General features: G+C 34.5%; 1 protein-coding gene across 3 annotated transcripts in view; it reads right to left on the bottom strand.

Moving 5' to 3' along the window:
- Window positions 1-280: 280 nt before the first annotated feature.
- LOC124170476 (erbin-like) overlaps window positions 281-24,538 on the bottom strand; it is a 62,082-nt gene continuing 37,824 nt past the window's right edge. For all 3 annotated transcript variants that reach the window (XM_046549197.1, XM_046549199.1, XM_046549198.1), the window contains 6 exons: window positions 13,652-13,965; window positions 12,392-12,723; window positions 10,432-11,257; window positions 8,742-9,264; window positions 8,571-8,660; window positions 281-8,243 (listed from right to left, as the gene is read on the bottom strand). In XM_046549197.1, coding sequence (XP_046405153.1) covers window positions 8,067-8,243; window positions 8,571-8,660; window positions 8,742-9,264; window positions 10,432-11,257; window positions 12,392-12,723; window positions 13,652-13,965 — 2,262 coding nt within the window. In that variant the 3' untranslated portion in view covers window positions 281-8,066. The remainder of the gene's footprint in view (window positions 8,244-8,570; window positions 8,661-8,741; window positions 9,265-10,431; window positions 11,258-12,391; window positions 12,724-13,651; window positions 13,966-24,538) is intronic.

Below are 24,538 nucleotides of genomic sequence, written 5' to 3'. Positions count from 1 at the left end.
ATGGAGTGATACTTAATATATTGTTGCCGTCTGAATGAGCACATGCATTCTTTAAGCAATGGATGGCATCAAAATAAAAGAATTAGGATCAAAATATGGTAAAAATATGTAATCATCCCATCACTAAGTAATAGCACCTGCATAGGTGCAGCACTATCTTTTCCTTGTAAAAAATTCTGAAATAAACCAAATTTGATGCTTAATTATTACATATTTATTTTTTATATTAGATCCAAAGCGATGCTGGCTTGCTGGAGGAAACTAATAAATTAAGCCAAAGTAATCCATCATCCTTTATTTGTAGCAATAGAAGATTTTGTGACAGTTTTCTCCACACTTGGTATTGCACATAAAAATTTAACTTGGTTAACATGATGTTTTAGGAATGAGTAAATGCATATGAATTTACAAATACACCTCTGATCCAATAAAATTATTAAACCAAATCATTCCCTGTGGTCATGTAATAGGCACAAGGTTAACGGAATAAAAAGCAGCTAAAACAGGTTCAACAACAAGGAGAATAATGCCAGACATATAATTTAACACATGGCATTAAAGAAAATTGCCTTAACAATAAGAAGGGAAGTAGCATAATAAATCATACGTCTTTCTTTATAACAGCATGAAATTATTTTGGACAGTTAAATTCAAAAATATAAAGCGCAATCACTTAGCAGCCGGGGAGAAATTATACGTTAAAAATATGCCAATAAGAACACATTCAAAAGTTGCCCCTGAACGAGTACAATCGTCAGCATTAAAAAAATAAATATTTATGAAATTCTAATTCATAACATGGTATTTTTTTCACTTCAATTAGGCTATAATTAAAAGCTTCTTTCTAATGCCATAAACCATAACTCCATGACAAGCCATGACATAGCAGCTGTCACAATATCAACAAATTGTCATCCTGAGCTTCCTTTATAAAAATCATCATGTAAAAAAAGACATCATAAATTCTATTAACAGGAACACTTTTTGGAATGTAAAATTTCACAGTTCTCTCATTGAGCCACCTTTATCAAATTCACAATCACAAAGAGGAATGCAGAACTAATGGCTTTTTTATCTACTTTTATATTCACCGAAAAAATGAAAAAAGAAATCAAAATTTCAGACAAATATGAATTAACTTTGTGCATAGATATAAAACATTAGCAAATATTAGCATTTTTGGTATAATAAAATAATATGCAAGCCATGTTAGAACAGACCCATTTATAAATGCATAATTATGACTCTTTTATCTCTAAGCATTAAGAACCACCAGCATTGGGCACAATTATTGAGCACATTACGTTCCAATGGTGCCATAGGGTGAATGCACATTGAGGTACACAAATGTCAACATGAAACAATTCATATACATTTAGCCCGTTTACATAGTAGATACATGTACAAAAATTGCAGCTAGCAAAGAATGTATACTATCTTTGCCATGGAATGACATAAAACAACTGCATCTCTACAGCCATGTCAACCAATGGAATAAAAGAGGAAAGGGTGGCATTATGTGCTACAATAAAAGCTAACCTTTGGTATTCTTGCTGTGAATAAAGAAAATCAGAGTGATAGAACAAGTAAAAAAATAATTTGAAGCAAGTTAGAAGGATCCCCAGTCAGAAAGCAGCCCCCCCAGTAACTATCTGACAAATCATATGTACAGGTTCAGAAAATCGATGTGTATTGTACCACATTCACCTTAAAGTATTTAATGTAATAAATAATAGCTTCCGAATGATAAAATACTTTAAAAATGCATTTCAAGAATATTTGTAAATGAAAAACAACTAGGTGTTAGGAATACTTACAATCTATTATTCGAACCATTTTCACGTTCTAACATTTCACTTGAATAAAAAAAATGCTGCACACCCACAATGACTTCCTTTTCAATGTGAAGTGAGGCAAAAAAGAGCTCCAACCGACAAAAATGAAGTACAACGTTAACAGTCACTTCATGCTTAACCGAAGACTCTTTCACCAATTTTCAGAATAGCTATTTAATTCTAGTGCATTATGGAAAAATCTGAGAAGTACAATGATTTAAGACAGAATTGCTTATGCACCAATTTCTTTTCTCATTAATGGCACCTCCAATCAATAAAATATCGGAAGCAAAAAAATAACAAAATGTAGATGCTAATTTTTTTCGTAAATACTGAAATAGAAGATATCATAAAACAAATAATATATAACGTATCTTACTATAAGTGTAGAGATGAGTGACATGAAATGCTTTTAAACTCCTGAAAGCAAGGACCAGGTATCCAACACTACTTAAAGATAGTAATACAATTTTTTTCAAGGTCCTTAAGAAATACGCCAATTCCTTTCGAATAAAGGAAATATAAAATTTTTACAATCACTGGAATTATGCATACTACGTAAACTTTGTGTTAAGCATTAAATAAAAGTGGAATTTAAAATATTTCATACAAATTATAAAAAAGACACCTAAATATGCACTCGTGGGGAATAAATATTACTGAAAATCATTAACATCAGCATAATTTCACGTCCAATATGGCATGATATGATGACATTGATTGAAAAAATGCTCTCAGAAATAAAATTTGCACCTAATATATAAATGCGATGCAATGGGAGAGATCAATGATATAAAGTAGAAAAAATGCAATGAATCACATTTGCCATTCACAAATATTAGAACGGCTCAATACATAAAAACAGCACAAGCTAAGGTCACTCATACGTGTAGCATTATATGCTTGGTAAGCTAAGCCTGTTCATGGGTCTAAGTATGCCTGTACACTCTCAATATGGTCTATTCAAAATTAATGATTAATCAGATACATTAATTTCCCAGTGGCAGCTCGTGGTCTTTCAAGGGGGTGAAGTGCTGGACTGGCAAACTCCCTTTATGGTACAAGATTCTTTCTTCCTTACACATTATTAAAATAACTAAATTTTAATGGTAATTTTACTCTCCAATGATGATATCCTACCTTTTCACGGAAAAATTAAAACTAATGCAATATCATGTACGCACTATCTCATGGAAATTATATAATCATAACTAGCATAATGATGGCATTTGTAGGGTGAGTTAATTTCAATAGTCGGGTTTTGAGAGCTACAGCATAAGGTGTACTTTTTCAAATTTTCATATCTTTTGCATCCAGGGACATAATCATTATCCCCCATGATGCAGTCTGCATTGGACAATTAAGAGTGGAAGACAAAGGACTTCATGCAGTGACTCCTGAAAATGACAAGTAAAAATAATTTGAACTCCATTCTTCCAAATCCACCCAAAATCGCTTACCAAACAGTAACATATATTTCACCCTAATGGTGAGGAATGATTGCGACCTCAAAGCGTAGTTAATTAGGGACCAACTCAACCAGAAAGAATACTGAGAATAATATCCGTTGACAAAGCCTGGATTAGGCTGGATCCAATTTTATGATTGCTGCGCACAAATTTTTAGAGATTTAAGTCCTGTTGAAGTATAGGTTTTTCATTTTGTCCTAAGGTCCTCCCAATCCTTCTTATCCTTCCATCTAGCAAATCAAGTTTCAAAAAAACAACAAACTACATCTCAGTAAAGAACATACGGTTGTCGATGTTACAGCAGAAAACGCACACACATTTAAATGTAGCGAATGGAGTGATTCATACTGGCTGATTGAACACAGGGAATCCTAGCAGGTACAGGCTTGGAAAATGGGCACTATGAAAGGGAAGCACCCTGGAAATCAACCAATGATACTTTTCAGCCAATCATCACTCTACTTTCCCCTCTGTCACCTGAGCATGACCATAATACCATCAGCTTCAACATGACTATTTGAAAAACTTTTGATTATCGAATTTTCCAAATTGCATGAAAGCTAATTATTTGATATTTTCTCTTCATAAGTGGCACTTCACTCCACCAGACAAGCCCCCACTGCCATTCACTGCATGATTATCAAAAATTGAACAATTCCAAAATTTCAATAAACAATCAATAGTGATGAAACTAAGGTCCAAAATTATGCACATATATTAATGCATAAGAACGAGAAAAAACTTGATTAATACAAGAGACCCAATATACTTGATAGTGGAGGTACTCGAAGTGAAAAATCTGAGCTTACAATACAATAACTTGACAGTGACATCAACGATCAGTTTATCACCATTTCATATACTAGATGCCTAAAGGCTAAAGGGCAACTAATCCTTGAATTGGATTCCACCTGAGTCCTTAAAGAAGATTCTCATCTCAGAGATGATAGCAAAAACATGCCCTCAATCTAACAATAATGGTCAAGTCTGGAGATAGCTAAAGCTACAATTATACGAATTTAAATCATTAAGGAAACTAATTGGGGTAGTTTTCACACTTCTTCAAAGATGCCTCTATATGACAAATGACTTACAAGAGATGAATCATTACAGTTACATAAATGCAAAAATTCTTCCCACAATAGTACAACATTTCTCAGCTCATTCATTTTACTTAGTATATACACCTACTCATTAAATACTGACACTTCAATTAAAATTCACAGCTAAAATGCCAGCCAGTCCACCTATGTTATCCACACCACCAATTATCAACTAATTTATTTTCCAGAGATTGATAAGAGAAAATTAGTTGTAAAAAATATTGCATTTTAACGACCCAAAATTGCAAAAAGCCATCCAAATCCAAAAGATTTTACTTTGACTATTTGATAGTAAAATATCATTTGAAAAACCAAAACATAAACCGATTAATTTTTTATATAAAAATTACGTTAAACTTTGCAGTTAGATATCAAAACTTAATAATAACTCACTGACAAAAGACTGCATCTATCGACCAAAAGATGACCGCAGATGTTTCTTTATTTCAAGATGGCAAGCCTAAAAGACAGTCTTTTCAATCAAAAATGAAATGCAAGGACATAAGAATATCTCACATACTAACTTCAATATTTGCACAGCTAGTCGACTTAAAAATGTAACCTCATGACAGTTTGATCCTCAGACGGAATAACTCGTTCATCACTGACCTACATAAACAGATAAAACCTTTTGTATAATCTATCAAACGAGATATCATTTTTGTAAGAGCATATTTATCCACAAAATAAGCATCAAACCTCCATCAGGCATAAGAAAATAAAAATTACAACCAACACTCTCGCTCAGAATTCTCCACTATCATCAAAGCAAAATCAATGTAAAATAGCAGATAAAGAATTTTCATACAACGAAATTTAGAAAAATGTACATCTTCCCTCCACCATTAATTATGAATACACTAGACAGTTAATGGCAGAACAAAATGAAAAGCCCAATGACCTTACAAATTAATTTCAATAATAGTAAGTATTACGAACAAGCTGTTGGTAAATGCATCTTGAAAATTATTTGACAAATTTTGAGAAAAAAAATTAACTACTAACCCTAAGCATATTCATTTTGGCATGTTAGGTATAAATTTATTGTTATTATGTACTACATAACATATACCTGAGAACCCTCAAAAACTGCAGAACTTTATTTAGAAAAATATTTTGAGACATTATATTGACTTCAGTAAAATGCAGTCCCCATAAATTATCACAGATTATATACTTGCAATAGTTCCATAATTACTTTGATGCAATCAACTTTCAAAATATTTTACGACTCATTTTCATCATATACAAGTTCTGTTATAAAATATAGGCCAAAATTTAAAGGAACATATTCCCTCCCCCCCCAATCACATGAAATAGAGTAAATAATTTGTCTTTTATTGATCTACATATCTAAATATATATATATATATGATATTTTTCTATACGGAGATTAAAGTAAAGCTCATAATTAACTACTTCATACTTATACAGGTGATAAAAACCATAATGGCATATCAGACTGTGGCCATGTAGAAAATTGTAATACTCTACATTATTATAGTTACTAATAGAAGAAGCCATTCTGTGTTTAAAATGACTTCAGTTAACATTCCTAGAGATTTACAGCCTAACAGGCATGAGAAGAAACATAAATTAAATTTCCTTGTAATGAGTTTAGAATGCGAGAAATTAGAAAGCTAGCATGATATTCCATAAAATCCATATGATACTATTCAATCCAAAAATGAGATAAGTAGCTTCCACAAGATTCATCAACTGACAGCCCCAGAGGACAAAAATACTCCGGTTCATCAAGGCCCAACCATTTAACCAGTAACAATACTTTCAAATAAGGTTCAGCAAGCAAACAGAGCTAAAAGACTTCAAAACGCCAAAAAATTAAAATCAGAGCATTCTATTATCACACAAAGACAAGATTTTAAATAGATTTTAACTGAGTTGAGACTACAATCACATGAAAATTTCAACAAAAAAATGTGAGAACCATGACATAATGGGTAGAACTCTTAGTAGACGTAGGTAGTAGAACTCTTTCATAGCAAGCACATCCCTATTGAGTCTAACTACAAAAGAGAGCTACCACAGAGGCCATTAGTGTGGATCTGATATCAGAAATCCGCTATAAATATGCCTACCTCCAAATCAGAATGAAAAACAGGATTCGTTGCGTGAATCTAATTCTGACACATTTCATAATGAGGTAATAAAAAATAGTGTTAAGTTGAATTAATAATATGGTGCTCATGTAGTTAAAAAGCTGTAAGCAAACATTCTATTGGAGCCACATGTTTCAGCAGCACCGAAGACCCACATTTGAGCTCACTCACAGAAGTACTTTTTCAAATTAAAAAAATATTATTTTGTTCCTATAAAACATCACTACAAAAGATGGTAGGGATGAATCAGTTAAGAAAAATGTATATATTAAACGGTTAGCACCTGTTTTAATGCATATGCATTAAGTATTTTGCATAAAATACTAACACGTTATCTATTAGGAGTAAAATATTCTTCCTATAGCGCCCTTGTGTTGCAATTTCAGCTGCATCATATAAATGTAAAATCTTATATCATTTGATTTACGTAAAGAACTATAGGGATAGCAGAGGAAAACATTAATGATGGCAAAGAAATGAAATGGGTATAAATGGTTAATTAAATTAAATTCTATAAGGAAAGTTTCCAAGCCATATTAAATGGTAGCAGTCCTCAAAACCCAAATTCTGTTCCTCTAGAAAGCATTATAGGGATTTATAAAACTTATCACCAAGGTAAATAACATTATTATTACTTAATAAAGTCTTTCTTATGCTGGGCATCAATCATTGCAAGAAACTCTCAGAGTTATAAATACCAATTTTCAGAAGTTTCCTTAACAACAACCAACTATTAAAAAACTACAATATTAACAATGAAAGTTTACTGTTACAACAGCTGATAAAACAACATTCACCAGCAATGACTAATAAACCTTATAATGAAAAATAATTTTCATTCCTTGCACAAGGAATGCTTTTTCAAACCATAAGACAGTTAAAATTCCAGCATTAGCATAGATTGGTCATTCCATTATTGAGCACGAATTAGCATTCCAACCTTCATACCTTCTTCGTAAAAATATAAAAATAAAAAATAAAATATAATACCAAATGTAAGTGGCAGGAACACATTTTGTCAAATACAAAAATTATGTCATAAAAAAAGATGCCAAATGAACACCCATAAGCTTATGTAAAAATCAAGTGAATTTTTTCGTTATATAATTTATGTGGTCTCAGGTGAAAATAAGGAATCAGACCATAAGTTTGGAAGCATGAAACATAAGTCCTCATCCAAACTAGACCCATCAGTGAATAATAGAATAAATTTCAGAAAAAACAGGGTGCACAAAATGGCCCTACTGCCAAATATGGGTGTGCGGAATATTGATATTCAGGACAGATTGTATTGTTGAGTTTTTTCCAATGCCATGCTGCCTTAATCTAGATTCCACATCTGTGCATACATTTTTTTAATTAATGTAAAGTACTTCAATATTTTCAACAGTTTTTATAAGCATGAAAACTTAGCTAAATATTTTTAATCACATAAACTATATGAAAATGCACTTGCTCTTCCCATTACTCGCCACTCCATTGACCTTAGCACTTTAAGCAAGGAATTCAGATACTAACTTTAAATGTTATCATAAAAAATCACTGATGCCGGGAGATCATCATTTGCACAACATTTCCAGTCTGGGTCAGAATGCTAACAGCTTGGTCATGCTCCAGTTTTGTGAAGTCAATTCCATCAACTTCCAAAATTTTATCCCCAGGTAACAGAGATCCACTTGCTGGCCCATTGGGATGAACTTTAGTGATGAATATTCCCTGAAAAAAAAGAACAATAATTATACTCGTCCATGCCCAATACAATAATGTCGGATTATCACCGGGTAACACTGCCAGAAATATAAGAGTAAGCCTTTGTATCCACATCAATTCTACTAAAATCAATGAAATCAGTAATTTAGCCATAGAAGTCAACTCATGAATGATGTATTCAATGCATAAGAGATTAAAAATTCATTCCTATTGCAAAGTAGCTAACACCCTTAAAGAGCGGCCACCAGCAATGGCAGCTCACATTGAAGACTATGATAGCGACAACAAAACACCTATTGTCATGCCCTTGATGTTACTTCTTTTGGTACTTACATTATCTTGCCTATCAGGAGATGCATTAGGGTGATGACCACCAGCAATACTGAAGCCTAACCCAGGATTCTTGTGAATGCTCACTGGAAACTGAAAAAAAGAAAGTTAACTCATTACCCAGAGGTTAGATGACAAGAAAGAATGGACATACAAACACTGCCTAATACTCACAACCATAGCATTCTTGTGCAATCCAAACATCCAACTTTTACTGGGAGGGCTAAGTTTGCTTTGAGGGCTGACTGGTATTCTGCTCTTGACCGGAATGTCTGTCGCAGGTGATGTTTCCAATCGTGATGAATGAAGCATGGGTATTTTGGAGGAGCTAACCATGCTCTTCATACTTTTATCCATTGGATCAGAAACTTTAGTTGACGGTGACTTGCCATTGCTGCTGGCAACTGGGTGACTAGCCACCCCAGCAAGATGAGGAATTTTGGAATGGGGTGATGTTGACGCTGCAAGACGAGGTTGAGGAGAGGAACTAGCTTCCGTAGTCTGTACAGGAGGAGGAGATGTGACTGGCCTACTATTTCCATAGAGTGGTGAAGGTATACTGCTCTTCTTATTCATTGAAAAGCCTGGTGGTGGCATCTTAGAGGTAAAAGATGGTAAAGGACTAGTTCGCTGCCAACTTTGCGAGCTTCTGGTAGATGGAGAACTACCTACTGATGGTATTCTTGAAGGAGATACACTGTAAAGATAAAATTTATACTCTATAGCATTTGCAGTACTTCTAAAAATCACAGGTTGTTCCTTTAAAAGACCATTTGAAGCCATGAATTCCAAAAAAAAAAACATTCCACTAGCCAAGAATTTGGGATAAACAGTTTTTTGTACATTTTTTGGGCCACTTAAGCATTAGCTTTGATTTTTTTTCCGTGAGATGGAATAATTCTATCTGATTACTCGGGAAAACTAGAGGGATAGCTTTGGTAGCTTTTAAAATGTACACGGAAAATGGTTTGTCTTCTTCACCTAGCTTCACCGAATGTTGTCAGCTGCATGATCCATTACTCAAGGCATCACACAGAGAAACCCTGGATGGGAACACATTAGCAAGGTTGAAGACATTTTATCAGGAAATTACATTTTTTAGCAATAAACCACAATGTTTCTACCCAAATAGGGTGGCAACAGGTAAAGTCTTCACCTGTAAATCTTAATTTTACAGGTTTGAGTCCCGCCTGGGAGGGTATTACACAACTCTAGTAGAAGATGGATGTCAAGTTCTAATTGTAAGGGCCTTGTAAAGCCTAATTTCGGATTCTAGAGCTGATAGAATTGTACTACACCAATATTAAAAACACCTATTTCAAGTGCCAATTTCACAGTTTTGAGGGCCTCTTCAGACAGCCAATTTTTTTTACTTGCAGTGCCAAATTGTCCTCTGCAAACTACATACTAATAACTTAGCAAACAATACTCTAATCCTAGCAAAATATCTCACAAGATATATAGGTGGCAAAGAAAGAGAAGACAGGGAAGCATGCTGGTGGGCTGAGACAATTGCCAAGCATTACAGCAGAAACAGCATGTAGCCAGACAAAGTAGACCAAAAAGTGTGAAGTTAGTTAGGAGTTGTTACTCGTAGCACCAGAACATGGTACACATATTTAAAAGTGGTGTTACTGGGCCGACTGCTCTAGTGAAAGTTGTAGCCTACCTTTGGCTAAAATTTATAGGCTGCCACAAACTGAACATCAATTTTAATAAAAATACAGAATATCAATCACTTATGAACATAAAAATAAAATCAACTCTCAATACTCTTTATACATCACATGAGATGCCTGATAAGGTATTCACACAAACTTTCTAACTCTGCAAAATCAAATATAAGCCATTAAATAAAGCATACCTAGTGCTCTCAGAACTGTTGCCGGAGCCAAAGGAGTTGTTCAACGATGATGGCAAATCTTGAGCAGAATCCAGGCCATTGTTTTGAGTGGGCAGTGCATTGACCCGTTGAGGTGTGGGTGCTATGAGATGAGTTCCTGAAGAGGGCTTGTCTTGGGTGAAATTTGGGGGCCTGCCAAGAGAGACATCCCTCATTTCCTCACTGGCAGACCGTGGAGCAAGCTTTGTCTTTGATACAGGTATTTTACTACTGCCTGTCATAGTCTTAGATGACTCATTTGTCACCTCTGCTACAAAGCTACCTTTTCTCTCCATAGGCTCATGGCTTGCTGCACTAGGAACTCTGTACATGGCCTCCGCAGGGGACATGGGTGGATTTTCAGATGGGACACTTGTTGTAGGGGAATTATCATGGGGAATATGGTGTTTATCCTCGGATGGGCTGCTTCCCAATGAGTTACCATGATTATATAGCTCGTAAGTTGAGGTATGATCATCTCCACTAACACTTGATGCCACAGGAGTCACATTTTTTTCTGGGGTACCTGACCTGATCTCATCCAAGATTGGATGTTTTCTTCCTCCAGAGGGAGACGGTGTTGCTTCCAATCTAGATAAAACTGACGTATTCTGTAATGGACTAACAGGTGAAGGACTTGGAGTACTTTTAGGACTTGGTGAGGCTAAAACAGAGAGCTGCTCCACATGTGGATTAGGGACCAAAAAAGATCTTTCCTCTACACTCATGCCCAGCTCATTTAGACTTGCCTCTACCCTTTCACTCAATTCTTCCAGGTCATCTTTGACTGGGCTGTCTTCTCTCAAACCTAAATAAAATAAATAAGAATTAATTATCATACACAAAATAAAAAACATTCCATTACTAGATATTTAAACTCAAATCAACTGAAAACTGTCGATGCAAAGGTGTTTATGAAAAACAACTGTAAGCATGCCTCTGCATGCAAAGAGGAAGTGTCTTACAATCACATTGCTATCCCTATTTTCAATACATCACTGCATAAAAATGATAAGTTGACATGACCATTTTTTAGAAATGACTCAGCAACGGGGGTTCCAATCACTGTCTCCATTATAGAGCACACTCCTTTTTCTTTCCTTAAAACATTATTTAGATAATTAGTGTCATCGGATAGAGCAATTGCACAGCTGCCTTTGCCCCCTCAATGGAATGACAACAGTAAAAATTGAATTATAATGAAGGGACAGCAAAACTGATTGAAAATGAGCACTAAAAATGACCACGTGATCAAGAAAATAACTATTCAAAGCTATCACTGTCATAGTCCCTGAAAAGCCATCATTGGAGAAATCCCTCAGGAAATCAAATGAATTATTCCCACGATTCAACCACTTTGCTAGAAATTGGGCTAGTCTGTAACCTTGATTTGTTTACTGCAAGAGCGGAAAGAAAGCATGAAGGTAAGGGAACTCCAAACTCTGAGACTCAACCTCTTCTCACTGCTTAAGTGACATTTTCTGTGGTGAGTTAGAGCTACTTATTGTTAGTCTATGCCTTATTCCACTCTTATAATCATTATGCTTAAAAGCTTTTCAAAATAGTGGACTGTTGTCTGCTGCCTACTGTGACATAAACTAGATTTTAGCCTGACAAGCAAGATACAAACATTTTTCATTATTTTATCATAGATTGAGAACGATGATTAATTTGCAAGTTAGGAGACTTAACATTCACTGTGTTTAAGGCAAAAATGAATTTATATAAATCATATGGCAATGAAATTCACAAAATAACATGCATTTCCAACACTTCTGCTAGCATGAATTATACAGTCCATATATAGTGAGATTTTGAATCATTAGCTCGAACTTAAAGAGTCAAAGTATAATTTCACAGTTGCGTTATAAAACCTCCACTTTCAACTTGAATCAGGGTTCAAATTGGTGATCATACCAATATAACTACTTTTTCTCCATACCTGTCTTTGAAAAATTGGTCAACATGCTCCCATTGCTGGAATGATTGAAGGCAGGCTGAGGTGAGTCATACTTAGATGAAGCCACACTGGACGGCCTTACTTGATCCTTATGGTCTAGAAATGGAGTTAGCCGATCAGAAGGTGGACTAAATGGAGGTAAAGAGCTTATTGAACTTCTTGACTGAATGTCTGAATTAAAAAAGGCAGCTTTCTTTGAATAAGCTGCAGCGATATAGTATGGAGGAGGTTGCTGCGGTGGAGTTTCTGAGCTTGACAAGAGTTTCATATTGCCATCCAGTTCTTCTTTGTTTCCATTACATTGTCCATTGTGACTGCAAAATAATAAGCCAACATCAACTTTAGAATCCAGGAACAGGCATACAAAACAAAATTATTTGACCTAGCTCAACCATGAAGAGACAACTCAGGAACGTCATGATGGATATATAGTCATGGGCATGCCCATAATCAAAACTAGGAGGGGGGGGCAAAACTAGCTGTGGTCGTTCAGGTTGTAACGTTTTTGCACAGAAAAGGTTAGTGAAACCCAAATTGTAAGGAAATTATGACAGCAATTTATTAGTTTTTATAATTATTTGCTTGAAAAAATAATGATTTTTATTTGAGTTCCATGTCTTATAATAATATCATTCTTCTTCAATAGGAAAACTTGTTCATAACTTTTGTTTTGAACTAAATTTATTTTTGATTCTAGGGGGTTGCCCCCCCTGCCCCCTGCTGGGTACGTCCATGTATCTAATTACTGGTACATTATGTAAATGGTCTAGAAAAACAACTAATTGGTCAACAACAGTTTAAATCATCATGATAGTACAGCCTAAGACATGAAATCAACCATTACAGTGGTAATTCATCATATGAGGTAGACTTCATTATGGTTTCATGAAATAACAATAAAAATACCTGGTCAGAATCCAAAATGATTCATTACCACACCCTGCAAACATCACCTCATTCTAATCAGAAAACTTAATGATGAAGCAACTTAAGGAATGCTGAATGATTTTTAGCATAGATAATAGAGATAGAAAGATAACAAAGCGTTAATTGCTAGCATTGCTTCTACGGTCTCTCAGTTCTATTCCAATCTCAACTATGTATCAAATTTAATTTTAATTCATAGTTGAAATTTCATTTTTGTATTAATAAGACCAAATGGAAAAAAATTGGTGGTTGAGCATGAATATTCTTCAAAATTTATCTTTTGGTCAAATAAAATCCTCATAAAAAAGTCTTTACCTTGAATTTCCCCTTTCAACTGCCAGTGCATCTCTGTTTTCAGATAGTGGCATTGTGCGGGCATTCCTATTATCTATCTGCAAATTTTCATTTGAAATTTCCACTTTGTTTTTTACATCTGGCTCAACAGCATCAATTACAGTTCCACTGACAGAATTATCTTCCATCCCATTCAGCCTACTTTGAACATTGCTCAATTCACTGACTGCCTCAGCAAATACTTCAGCCGTGACAGCTTGTTTCTTCACTGAGGAGACTTCTTCTTTAATGTTTACAGAGTCATCGCTTTCCAAGGACCTTTTTACCAGTGGCTCCTATTGAAAGTTAAGAAAAATGATTGAATAAAAAAATCAATAGCATGACAAAAAAATGCTTTACTCTAAAATTAGTTCAGTTAGTCTTGTTACAAAAAATCTATGACTTTGCCAGCATTGGTGAATAACTAAAAAATCTAATTAGCAAGAAAGAAGAAAATAAGAGCAGAGAGCAATAAAAAATAATAATTAAAAAACACTTAAATATTACTCATTCCTAAGGAAATGTAAAATATTTCCAGGTCCTATAATATGCTTTTTTAGCTACCAGGAAGAAATTTACAACCTCTACACGTAAGACATGAAATATGATTAGCTATAGTCATGCTTAGTGGAAAAATACAAAATTAACACTGGAAATTGATTAATACCAATTTTAAATGCATTTCCTTAAGAAATACTAACTACTTTCAAAATTAATAGAATACAAAATATAAATAAGCGGCTTAAATTTAAATAGCAGATACAATTTCAGTTAGTTTAATCAAAACATAATACAGAGTGATATTCAAAAGTGGTCTTGTAAATACCATAGGTACTCATCCAGACATCAAAATTGAAATGCACATCTACCAAAGAAAATAACAAAACACTTGTGTTACATAAAATTTGCAAAAAAAAACAATATCCATTTCCATGTTGTGGTTGATATTGATGAATTTAATTCCAACCTGACATGCAAGGGTAATAGGTGCAAAATTCTTAATTTAATTTATAAAATTTAATACAATTCACTACGGATATCTGCTCATCGTCATGACACAGTGGCATTTTCTGAAGCATAAAGTACAACAGAAATATCACTTGTCATTTATCCAAAAGCACAAGGCAAGGAATGCATAAAATATAGGTTTTCATAATGTAAAAAATGCAGGCCACCAATGTAGATGATAATTATAGAAGCATAGATAGGTTTATAAGTGTGTAATTTCTATACATTCTAAAATGAGACAGTAATAATATCAGCCATAAAACAGCAAAATATGCATACAATATGAACTGTGAGTGGGTAAATATAAAAATCATTACAAGTACAAGTTAATCGTCACTAATAAAAAGCATTAGACAACTATTTCTGCATATAAATTAATACTAACAAGTCAAGCCTCTTCTTCACAATGATACTTCAACCTGAAGATATCTGGAAAAATGAAAGAACCACAATACATAGCAACAAAATAAAAATGAATCCAGCGAGAAAAAGGATTATTTCTGGTAATGAAGCTTGGAAAAGAAATTGAGAACAAAGTCTGACCATAGAACAAAAGGCTTCAGACAAAAATTAAAAACAATAAAAAAATGAGCACAATTGAAACTTATGAGAGCCAATTTTTCCAACTAAATAGAATAAAAAGCCACTACTTATACAAAATTATACTTGTCAGAGAATGCATTAAGGTGATCTTTACCTCAATCAGATCAATCGATTTAAACTAATGTTCTTCAAGTCCCTATTTCTTCAATCACACTGAAGAGGAAATGATTTCTTCAGAGAATCGGGAAGCCGATTGTCGTTCCAGCACTCGAGGGCAACCATTGGCAAAATAAATATAGGAGAGTAGGATGGCAAACAGTTTTGTATTTAACAAAAAACATTCACATCACATTAATAATGCAACCTGAGTACTTTAAATACTCATCTATTACAAAGTTAATGCATAAATTGTAAGTCACATGAAAGTTATACATACATACAGATACTGCCTAGTCACTCTGAACATAACAAAATTCTTTCCATGCATAACAGCATAATCCAATTTTGTGAAATAAAATTCATATACAAGTTTGCCATTAAATGAAGACAACACAATATCTGCAACAATGAACCACCTTCTTTCAAATATCTGACATTAGAAAACTAAACAACAAGAGCCGATTCCTTTCATAGTTTCAAGTGAGTTTCATTTCTAAAATGCAAAAAAAGGAAAGCACAACTCATTACACAATGTACACCAGAGCTAATAATTTCATAATCATGGTAGAAAAATTTTTAAACCCTGACCATGAATGACGTCTTCATTAAAAGGGTAAATTGGCTAATCTTCTCAAATTTACAAACAGAAAATGCATCAACAGTGACTAAAATATAAAATCTGGCATTATGACACGGACATTTTCAGCACAGAACACACCTTGAATGCAAGTCTCAGTTCATTCATAACCACCACATTTTAATGGAGAAAACCTACACACTCACTCAGTATTTCAAGTCTTAGGCTGGTTTTGATGCAAGAGGGTAAAACTATCCCAATACCACGCTGTTGGCATAAAAAATAAACAGTCGGGAAAAATTCCATTCCCTGGACCACTTATAATTTACACTAATCTGACAAACAGAAAACAACACCATTTAGATTTTCAAACAGGGGATGCCAAGAAGTTTCACCCAGTTCTGAACTCATGACCTTCCAATTCTACAACATACTTTTTACTTTACTCACTAAACTGAAAATAAGAGATGGACCATTAGGGTAATAGCTATTTAATAATAACAAACAATAAGCTTGACAAAAATTGCCACAAATTCACAAACCTGCTTCAACACACAAACAGTCTTCTCACAGCTATCCATTAATCCACATACAAAATTATCCACATTTTTCAAGAGGGGGGAAAATTAGAAAAATCGATAGTCCAAATAACATTTCTCAACTAGATAACAAGGCTACACAATTTATGACATTTAAGTGAAATATCTCATACATATCTACTGTATATCTTAAAGAAAAATCACATAGCAGCACAATAACCACTCCATAGGAACTTAGTACTAAGCTGACAACAGATTAAGGATAACTCGGTGGTTATAATAAATTTTACAAAAAATCAACATTTCAGGGTAGGTATAACATATTTTTACAGAAATTGAAAAAAATAACAGCAATTAGCTTTGATTTGACATTTTTTGACAGCAAGACAAGTTTAACCTTCACATTCTGACATTTAAGTAAAGCGCAATCTGTGCAATAGAGATGCTGGAATTCATTACAAGGTAATTTTTCCCATGGTGCAGTGGATCTTCAACATTTCTTCACCACAATTTCTGAAAGCACTACCTAACAGGATACCACGAATACTGATAAAGAGAAAATGAAAGGAAAGAAGCACATAAAAATGGAGAAATTGGGATGAATGGTAGTATCGGTTTGAGCAACAAGAGACATTCATATTTAAAATCGCAGCCCTACCGGAAATTCTCACATGCAACATCATATAATATCACACTATCAATGTGTTCCAGCAAAAATAACTTCCACTCTAGTCTATGCATGGGAGGTTACTAGGAATCAAGTTGAAAGAGGCAGTGATTAAGTTAAAAAACAAATGGAATTAAGGTAAAACGACAGGTCTACCCAAATAAATTCTACAGTTGAGAGTGGTTTATAACTTTCTCTTGTAAATAACTAAAAGAGGCATGAGTTTATGTAAAACTTATCACTTATCTATGGTAAAACTATGCATTTCGAATCGGCGAATCAACTCTTCTAAATTGGCAGGGTGCTCAGTAATTATGACATAACTTGATTCCTTCCATGATTAAGCTAAGTATGTAAATGATAAATAAAGCGAAGCTGACTTAAAAAAACATAGCAGAGAAAAAATGCCATAAGTTTTGTCGCTATTAAAACAGCAGAGATGACGTTTAGGATACTTAGGTGAATTGTGCTCAAATACAGTCCCCAATGTTATTTTTGCACCATAGATTAAGGGCAAATATTGAACTGAATGTTATCCCATTAAACATTAACAGAACAAAACAAAAATTAATTAACAAATAGAAAGATTATGTTTGCATTAATAAGATGATATAATTTCATTTACATGCATGGGACTGAACTGCTTAAAGTGACCTGTCATTCAGCAGTAATTTTCATAGCATTGACAAAGTAACTGCGACATAATACTGCATACAGGCAATTAATAATAACCTGTTTCCTTCTTTTTTTCCTTTGAAAGAGCATGTTTTCTAAATTCTTCTCGGCTTGCAGGATATTTTCAGTCAAGAACTGAATTTGATATTGATAATAAAGCTAAAAAAAATAATGACGATGTAAATTAAAGCTAAGTAGCAAATTGTTTGGGAATAAATCTCCCCAGTCTCTGAATACTCAGGCAAGGGATGACAAGGTGCAGATGAATGAAAGGTACAGATCTCCTTACCACAAATAGAAAAAGTATGTTCAAGACAAATCAGAAATCACACCTCAGCCGAGACTAAGCATAACTAAGGCTTTTGGGTACAAACATGAAGCAGACGAAAAAAATAAAATTGCAATCAAAATTTTGGGAGTCTACAAAATTTTGTTTCAAAGATCCACATCCATAAACACCCAGTTTTGGTTTCATGAACTTTGTAACTAGTCTCTGTATAAACAAGGGGAGAATATAAATTTGATCATAAATTGTGAGGGGACTCTCACTATTTCTGACTATAACGACCAGAAAAAATGGTTTTATAAAGTCTCTTTCCATTTTCATCTTCTTCGCAACCTTCCGGGTAGCCACTCAGTTGAGCAATGCCTAACAACTTATTAAGTGTGGAAACATTCATTGTGTACGTTGACATGTTGATGAAATTGATGTTGCACCCTGCATTTGGAGTACAAAATTTCCACAACACCAATTAAATGGATGACCCTGATTATTTTAAATCGCTCTGAAGAGATATGCCTTCTAATATCTAGCTTACATCACAGTAGGGACTTCTTGATCTTGTTATATCCAAATTTGTTTCGACATTAATCATATGCTATTATGATACATAAACAATCACTGACTATAATTAAATTCTCCAAATGCACCATACTGACTATAAGGGGCTTTAGCCGCATTTTATCCACAGCAGTATTAATTAAAAAACTAATTAATAAGGATAGAACATTTTGATCTTTCAAGAATAAGCAGAGTAAATCATTCACTTTATGTTCTTCAATACAAGACAATATCCAGGTAGCATTGAAGGTGATAAAAAACATTTCAACTATATTCAATTATTGCCATTCACTGTACCAAATACACACAAAAAATATAAAGGCACACACAGATTATTGCATCACAACCATGCATCATTCGTTAAAATATTTTTATTAGTACAAAAAGTGTGTATTTTAACCAATTAGCATCCACAAGCGTACTGGTACGTGGCCTGAAGCTGGCCACAAACATAACAAGCGTACCAGTATGCAGAATTCATAGTGATATCCATAATTAATACATAACACAGGTTAGTTGACAATAATCCTGTGATAATCTTTAAGCTCTGTGCTCCGACTCTCGCACCAATTAGTTCCCCACTTTCGCCACTCGTGACGCTGAAAAAGTTCACCGTGCAGGGTAGTCATTACATTGCAACGTGAAGCAATGGACGCTTGTGTGCAAAGTTGTGGAATTCATCAAATTATGATATTTTCTTTTGAAATGATGTGCGATGGTTCGCACTTCTTGAACTTGCAATGTGCCAGGATGCACGACCGGTTACAAGAAAACGAAAAAAGCGAACGCTTCTTTGGATATCCAGAATAAAAGCATGTTCAAGGCAGTGGTGAGTACCATTTTAGTTGGTAAGAGGGATTGATTAACTTTCACCAGTTTTTATTATAATTGTCAGTTATTCAGTTATTAGACGTTAATTTATACATCTTGGTGATGAGATAACAATTAGTTATCATTCACCGTGGGAGGAAAGTGGAGCACTGAGGAGGAAAATGTGCTGCTGTTACTTCCTGCCAGCAATGGCGGACAGTGGAAGCTTTTTATTTGTCTTCTAAATACGTGGGATTTCAAGGAGGGAAAATCGATGTGGTGTAACAACTCCAAGGGAGAATAGTCAATATGTGAAGAGATCAATTTAATCTGCCATGTTTCTGCTTCTGTTTACACAATGCATGTATCTTGCGGATTGATGCGCTAATGCAATCGTGGAATGAGAACATATTCTTAATGTTCACGAATTTGTGTCCGCGGCGGTAAATATGTTGTGTAAATAGAGCATCATCGATAAATTTGATATCTTTCCATTTTATAAAGAGGGAAGCTGTAGAATCAGTAACTACAAATGTTCTAAATATTGTAATAATTGATAAACTACGTCTTATAGTATATTGTATTGAGAGTGTGTTTCATCTCTTAAATCAATTTTCAGACATTATCTGTATTCTACCTTTCAGATGGAGTATTGCCGTGGTTTTGCTGTTCCGATAGCAAGGATGCTGGGCCCAAAACGGCAGCTAGTGTAGTGCAATTGGTGGGAGTGTAGTTAAATTAGAGATAGTGAAGTGCAATTAATGCTATTATGGAGCAATAAGTGTTATCATAGTGCAATTAGGTTAGTGTAGTTCAAGTGATTTCAGTGATACTAGGTTTGGCTTTATGTATCAACTATTCTCGGTGTTGTTTCATTATTTATTTATGCTGTGTTTTATTTACTTAAAACTAGAAATTTGATTTACGTGGTGTATGACTGTGAATAGCTATAATTTGATATTGATGGACTAAAGAGATTTCTGACTACATGCAATGGATGCAAATTGGTTAAAAATTGGTTGGTCTTTCACACACTTAATTCATTTGGACACTCAGAGTGTCCAAAGGGTAGAAATATCACTATATGTAGACACAAAGTTCAACTTGACAAGATGCACTCAGAATGGAAAATATTCAAAGGGATGGCCACCTTCTACAGAAAACGTGAGTTGAAGGTATTCTTCCCATTGCTGAAGAAATTCACACCAAATAAACTACCCCAACTAAGGAGATTTTACAGATTTACACATAAAATAAGTTGCAAATAAAAATTTAGAAAAAAATATAAAGCTGAGCTTTCAGAGAAAGATTTAAGGAATGTAAGAAATGTAAAAACACATTCAAGTATTACAAAACAATCAACAATGCACTAATCAAATAAAGGCCTCATTTTAAATACTGACACTGGTTTTTCACACATTGACTGCAGACCACAAATGAAGTCAAAGGAATAACACAACATTACAACAGACATTCTAAATTAATGGCACACGGAAACAAAAAATAAAATCAAATGATATTTGCCATACTTTATATCTTATTTTAAAGCACTTGATGATGTCTGAGGCCTTCGTTTCTATATAATTAGTAGACATCTCAAGCTTATTTTGTTTTTCCTTTTTAAAAGTCAATTTTTTCCTGCATATACTAATAGATGTTTCAGTACATTCTCTCTCTCAGTTATCCCAAAACTCTAATACATTATTGCTAATGTCAAGTTGAGTTTATTCATTCCATGTTGCTACCCTAACCTCAATAACATTTGGCGAGAAATTAAATCCCATATTTTTTTTAAATGACACTCAAAAACCACATTAATTAATTGATTAAATACTTGGGAGGTAATTTTTGCCAAGAAGACATGCCAGTAAATACAATCAATTTCACACTAGCTGCAGAACTTTGCTGATTGCAATGCTCGGCACTGAAAACATATTTGCCTTATCTGCTGTCACAACTATAAATAAGCAACAAAAATCTTCTTTAGCATCTATGCTTGCTACGCAATCTTTAAATATCATGGATTCCAAAACAAATTCTTCAACACTGCAATTGTTTATTTATATTTTCTAAAATGGGCATAAATATCATTAATCCTAAGATTAAAATATTATTCACAAACTAAATAAAAGGGTTGTTTAATTTATGATTTACTATGGCATAAATTATATGATTTAAACATTGCATACTAATAAAAACAATAGTCTTAATAAAAATAATAGTCTTAACAACAAGTTTTAATATATAGCAAAGGTAATAGGCCTTTTTTAAACCATATATGGAAGCTATAATCACCTTTTTCAAGAAAGACTAGATATACTCCTCTCAACCAAATTCGAACCAAAATGAATTCATTTTTAACCTGATAATCAGGAATAATTGCACAGAGAATTCCTAACAAGTTAATTCAACTCCTCCTTCTCAAAGATTCTTGCATACCAACCTCAATATCCAAGTGAGTAAATGACAAAACCTAATGACAACTCCTGAAATAAGCAATCAACAAAAGCAAGGAGATCTCTTAAGTAGATACAGTGGAACTTGTTCAGTAGGTTTCTGAAGGGACCACAAAAAATGAACGTACTAACCAGGAAAAGGTGCTAACGAGGAAAGTAAATACAGTGGAACCCCAATCTATTGTTCCTGTATTTATCGTTCACCGTTCCTGGCCCCTAATAAAGTCCCATACAAACTATGTAATTTTTTCAGGCATCTATCATTCACGATGCATCGTTTTCCTGCGTTGATCATTTGAAGATCGCGGTCCCAACATATAATTTTCCTGCATCCATCGTTTGACGAAAATGAGATGAAGTGTTTACGATGTGTTACATGTGGGTAATGATGACAGACAGATAGTTTGAATCTTCCGCAGGAGATAGAACTACCTTAGGGAGGAGCTCAGTGCCGTGGGATAGTAATATCAGTGCATTTCCCAAGATCTGTTATTCCCCTCCATTCAACACTCGCCTCCCCCTTTTGTCGCTTTCCTCTTCTCCAAAAGCAAACAAAAGGTCCCAGCTCATGCAGGGATCATATTACGAAGACCTTAGCTTCAAAAGAAAATATCACACGTTCAAGTTACACGAGAAAAATAGGAACACTTTTCACGCCTCTCCCGTTCTCCCCTGCTGAACTTTTTCAGCCCACTGGCTTCAAAGTTCCCTGTTTCTGGAGGTCAAATGAATCTGCATGAATTACCTATTGGCCCAAAAGGTGTCCAACAATGAATTTCAGCAATTGGTATTGTACTTTTATTAGATAGAAATATTAGCAATGTGCACGTAATTCATAAAAGAATGAGACAAAACACGAGGTATTTCTAACGTTATTTAAGTATTTTAAGCAAGGAAATAGATGGCAAAATTCAATGGTGATTTCTGGCGAAACTCGATATCCTCGCAGCTGAGCCTCTCCGCAGTTGATGCAGCATTTTTTTTTCCTAAAACAGGATATCAGATTATTATCAGTTATCAATTTACGAGTTATACTATAAGTCTCACTTGTCAGAGTTACTGATGTAGGGATATCTTCTCAGTATATTTGTTTCTCCCTACTAGCAATCCGAATTCACCTGCTCATCCGGCGCTACGCTAATTAGAAAAGAGTGGGTAAGTTGCCTTCTCTTTAGGACAAAAAACTTCAGACATCTGCGTACGCAGTACACGATAGCATCAGTTCCGAACTTCACCTTGTATGAGTGGTTCCATAATTTCCAGGATGGGTTGACTTCAAACTAGCAAGTGTTTTCCGTGTGGGTTTAATAAAGTCAATCAATCAATCAACAACATCAAGGTTAGCACTGGCTGCCTCACCTTGCACACATCTGTAAACTAATCCATGTCTCTTTTTAAAACCATCGATCCAGCCATTGGAGGCATGGAAATTTTCAATGCCCATTTTCACAGCCAAATCCATTGCCTTTTCTATAATAATGGAACCATTGAATGGCACACTTGAACTTCCTGCTTCTTTGCACCATTTAAGAAAAACATCTTCCATTTCTGCAAATATCCCATCATGAACGCGCTTTCGCTTCTTGTCACACTGACTTAGGATTTTTTCGCGGTTTCTTACAATGGTGCTTAATGTGGATGCAGGAATGTTTAATCTTCGTGCTAATTCCACTCGCTTTACGAGTGGTTTTCGGTCCACTTCCTCGAGAATTTCAATCTTTTCTTAAGTTGTAATCTACTTCACCATTTGTTTTCTCTCCATTTCAATTGTAATTTCATTGTCCTCGCTATGATAACTCGTGCAATAGCAAACAAATGCCCGCTTGCAAAATTTGCGCTGAGTGTCGTGGCACTCCAAAGGCAACAGAAGGTGAGGAAGCTCGGGGTGGGGAAAATTGGGGCTTCTCATTGGCTACAGTTTTGCATAGTCAGAAATTCCCGAAAAATGGCCGCATTTTATTATTCATCACATCACAAGAATTGAGAAATGCATTTGGATAAATCACGGTCGTAGAAAGAGAAACGTGGAATGAATGTAAGAATGTCAATGGCTGATAATAATAAATTAAATCATAAAATTCGGAGGTTTACAACCCTTAAGAAGATACTAAAGAACGGACTGCGGGATGCGTCACGGCAAGCAATTGAGCGTTCTAACCAGGAAAGTGCAACTTTTTCAAACGTACAAATCAAATACTTTTACCTGTATTTTGTTCGGGTGGTACCGGGGCCTAGAGATCTCGCCGTAATGAGGAGGAAAACGTACTAAGGAGGAACATACTAACCAAGTTCCACTGTATTTGAATAGCACTAGATCTGAGGTATGGAAAAGACAAAGGAAGAATTGCTGCATAACATATCAAAGCATAATAATTAGACAGATACTTGAGAAATCAGTTAATGGGGTAAAATTGATTCATTCTTCACACTGTCCTGAAAGAAGTATCACCAGGAATGGGAATGCTAGCAATCACGAGAGAGGATCAGGAGCTTTCTCAGCCAATTACATCAGTGGATTCTTGAGGGATTTAAAATGACTCCAAATGAAAATTTCCAGTAGTAATGAGAAAAATACCAAAAATGACTTCTTATGT

Source organism: Ischnura elegans, chromosome X (genome assembly GCF_921293095.1).
Source record: "Ischnura elegans chromosome X, ioIscEleg1.1, whole genome shotgun sequence".
Classification (NCBI taxonomy): domain Eukaryota; kingdom Metazoa; phylum Arthropoda; class Insecta; order Odonata; family Coenagrionidae; genus Ischnura; species Ischnura elegans.
The sequence above is the reverse complement of the archived record's forward strand: the minus strand, read 5'-3'. Positions and strand labels throughout refer to the sequence as shown.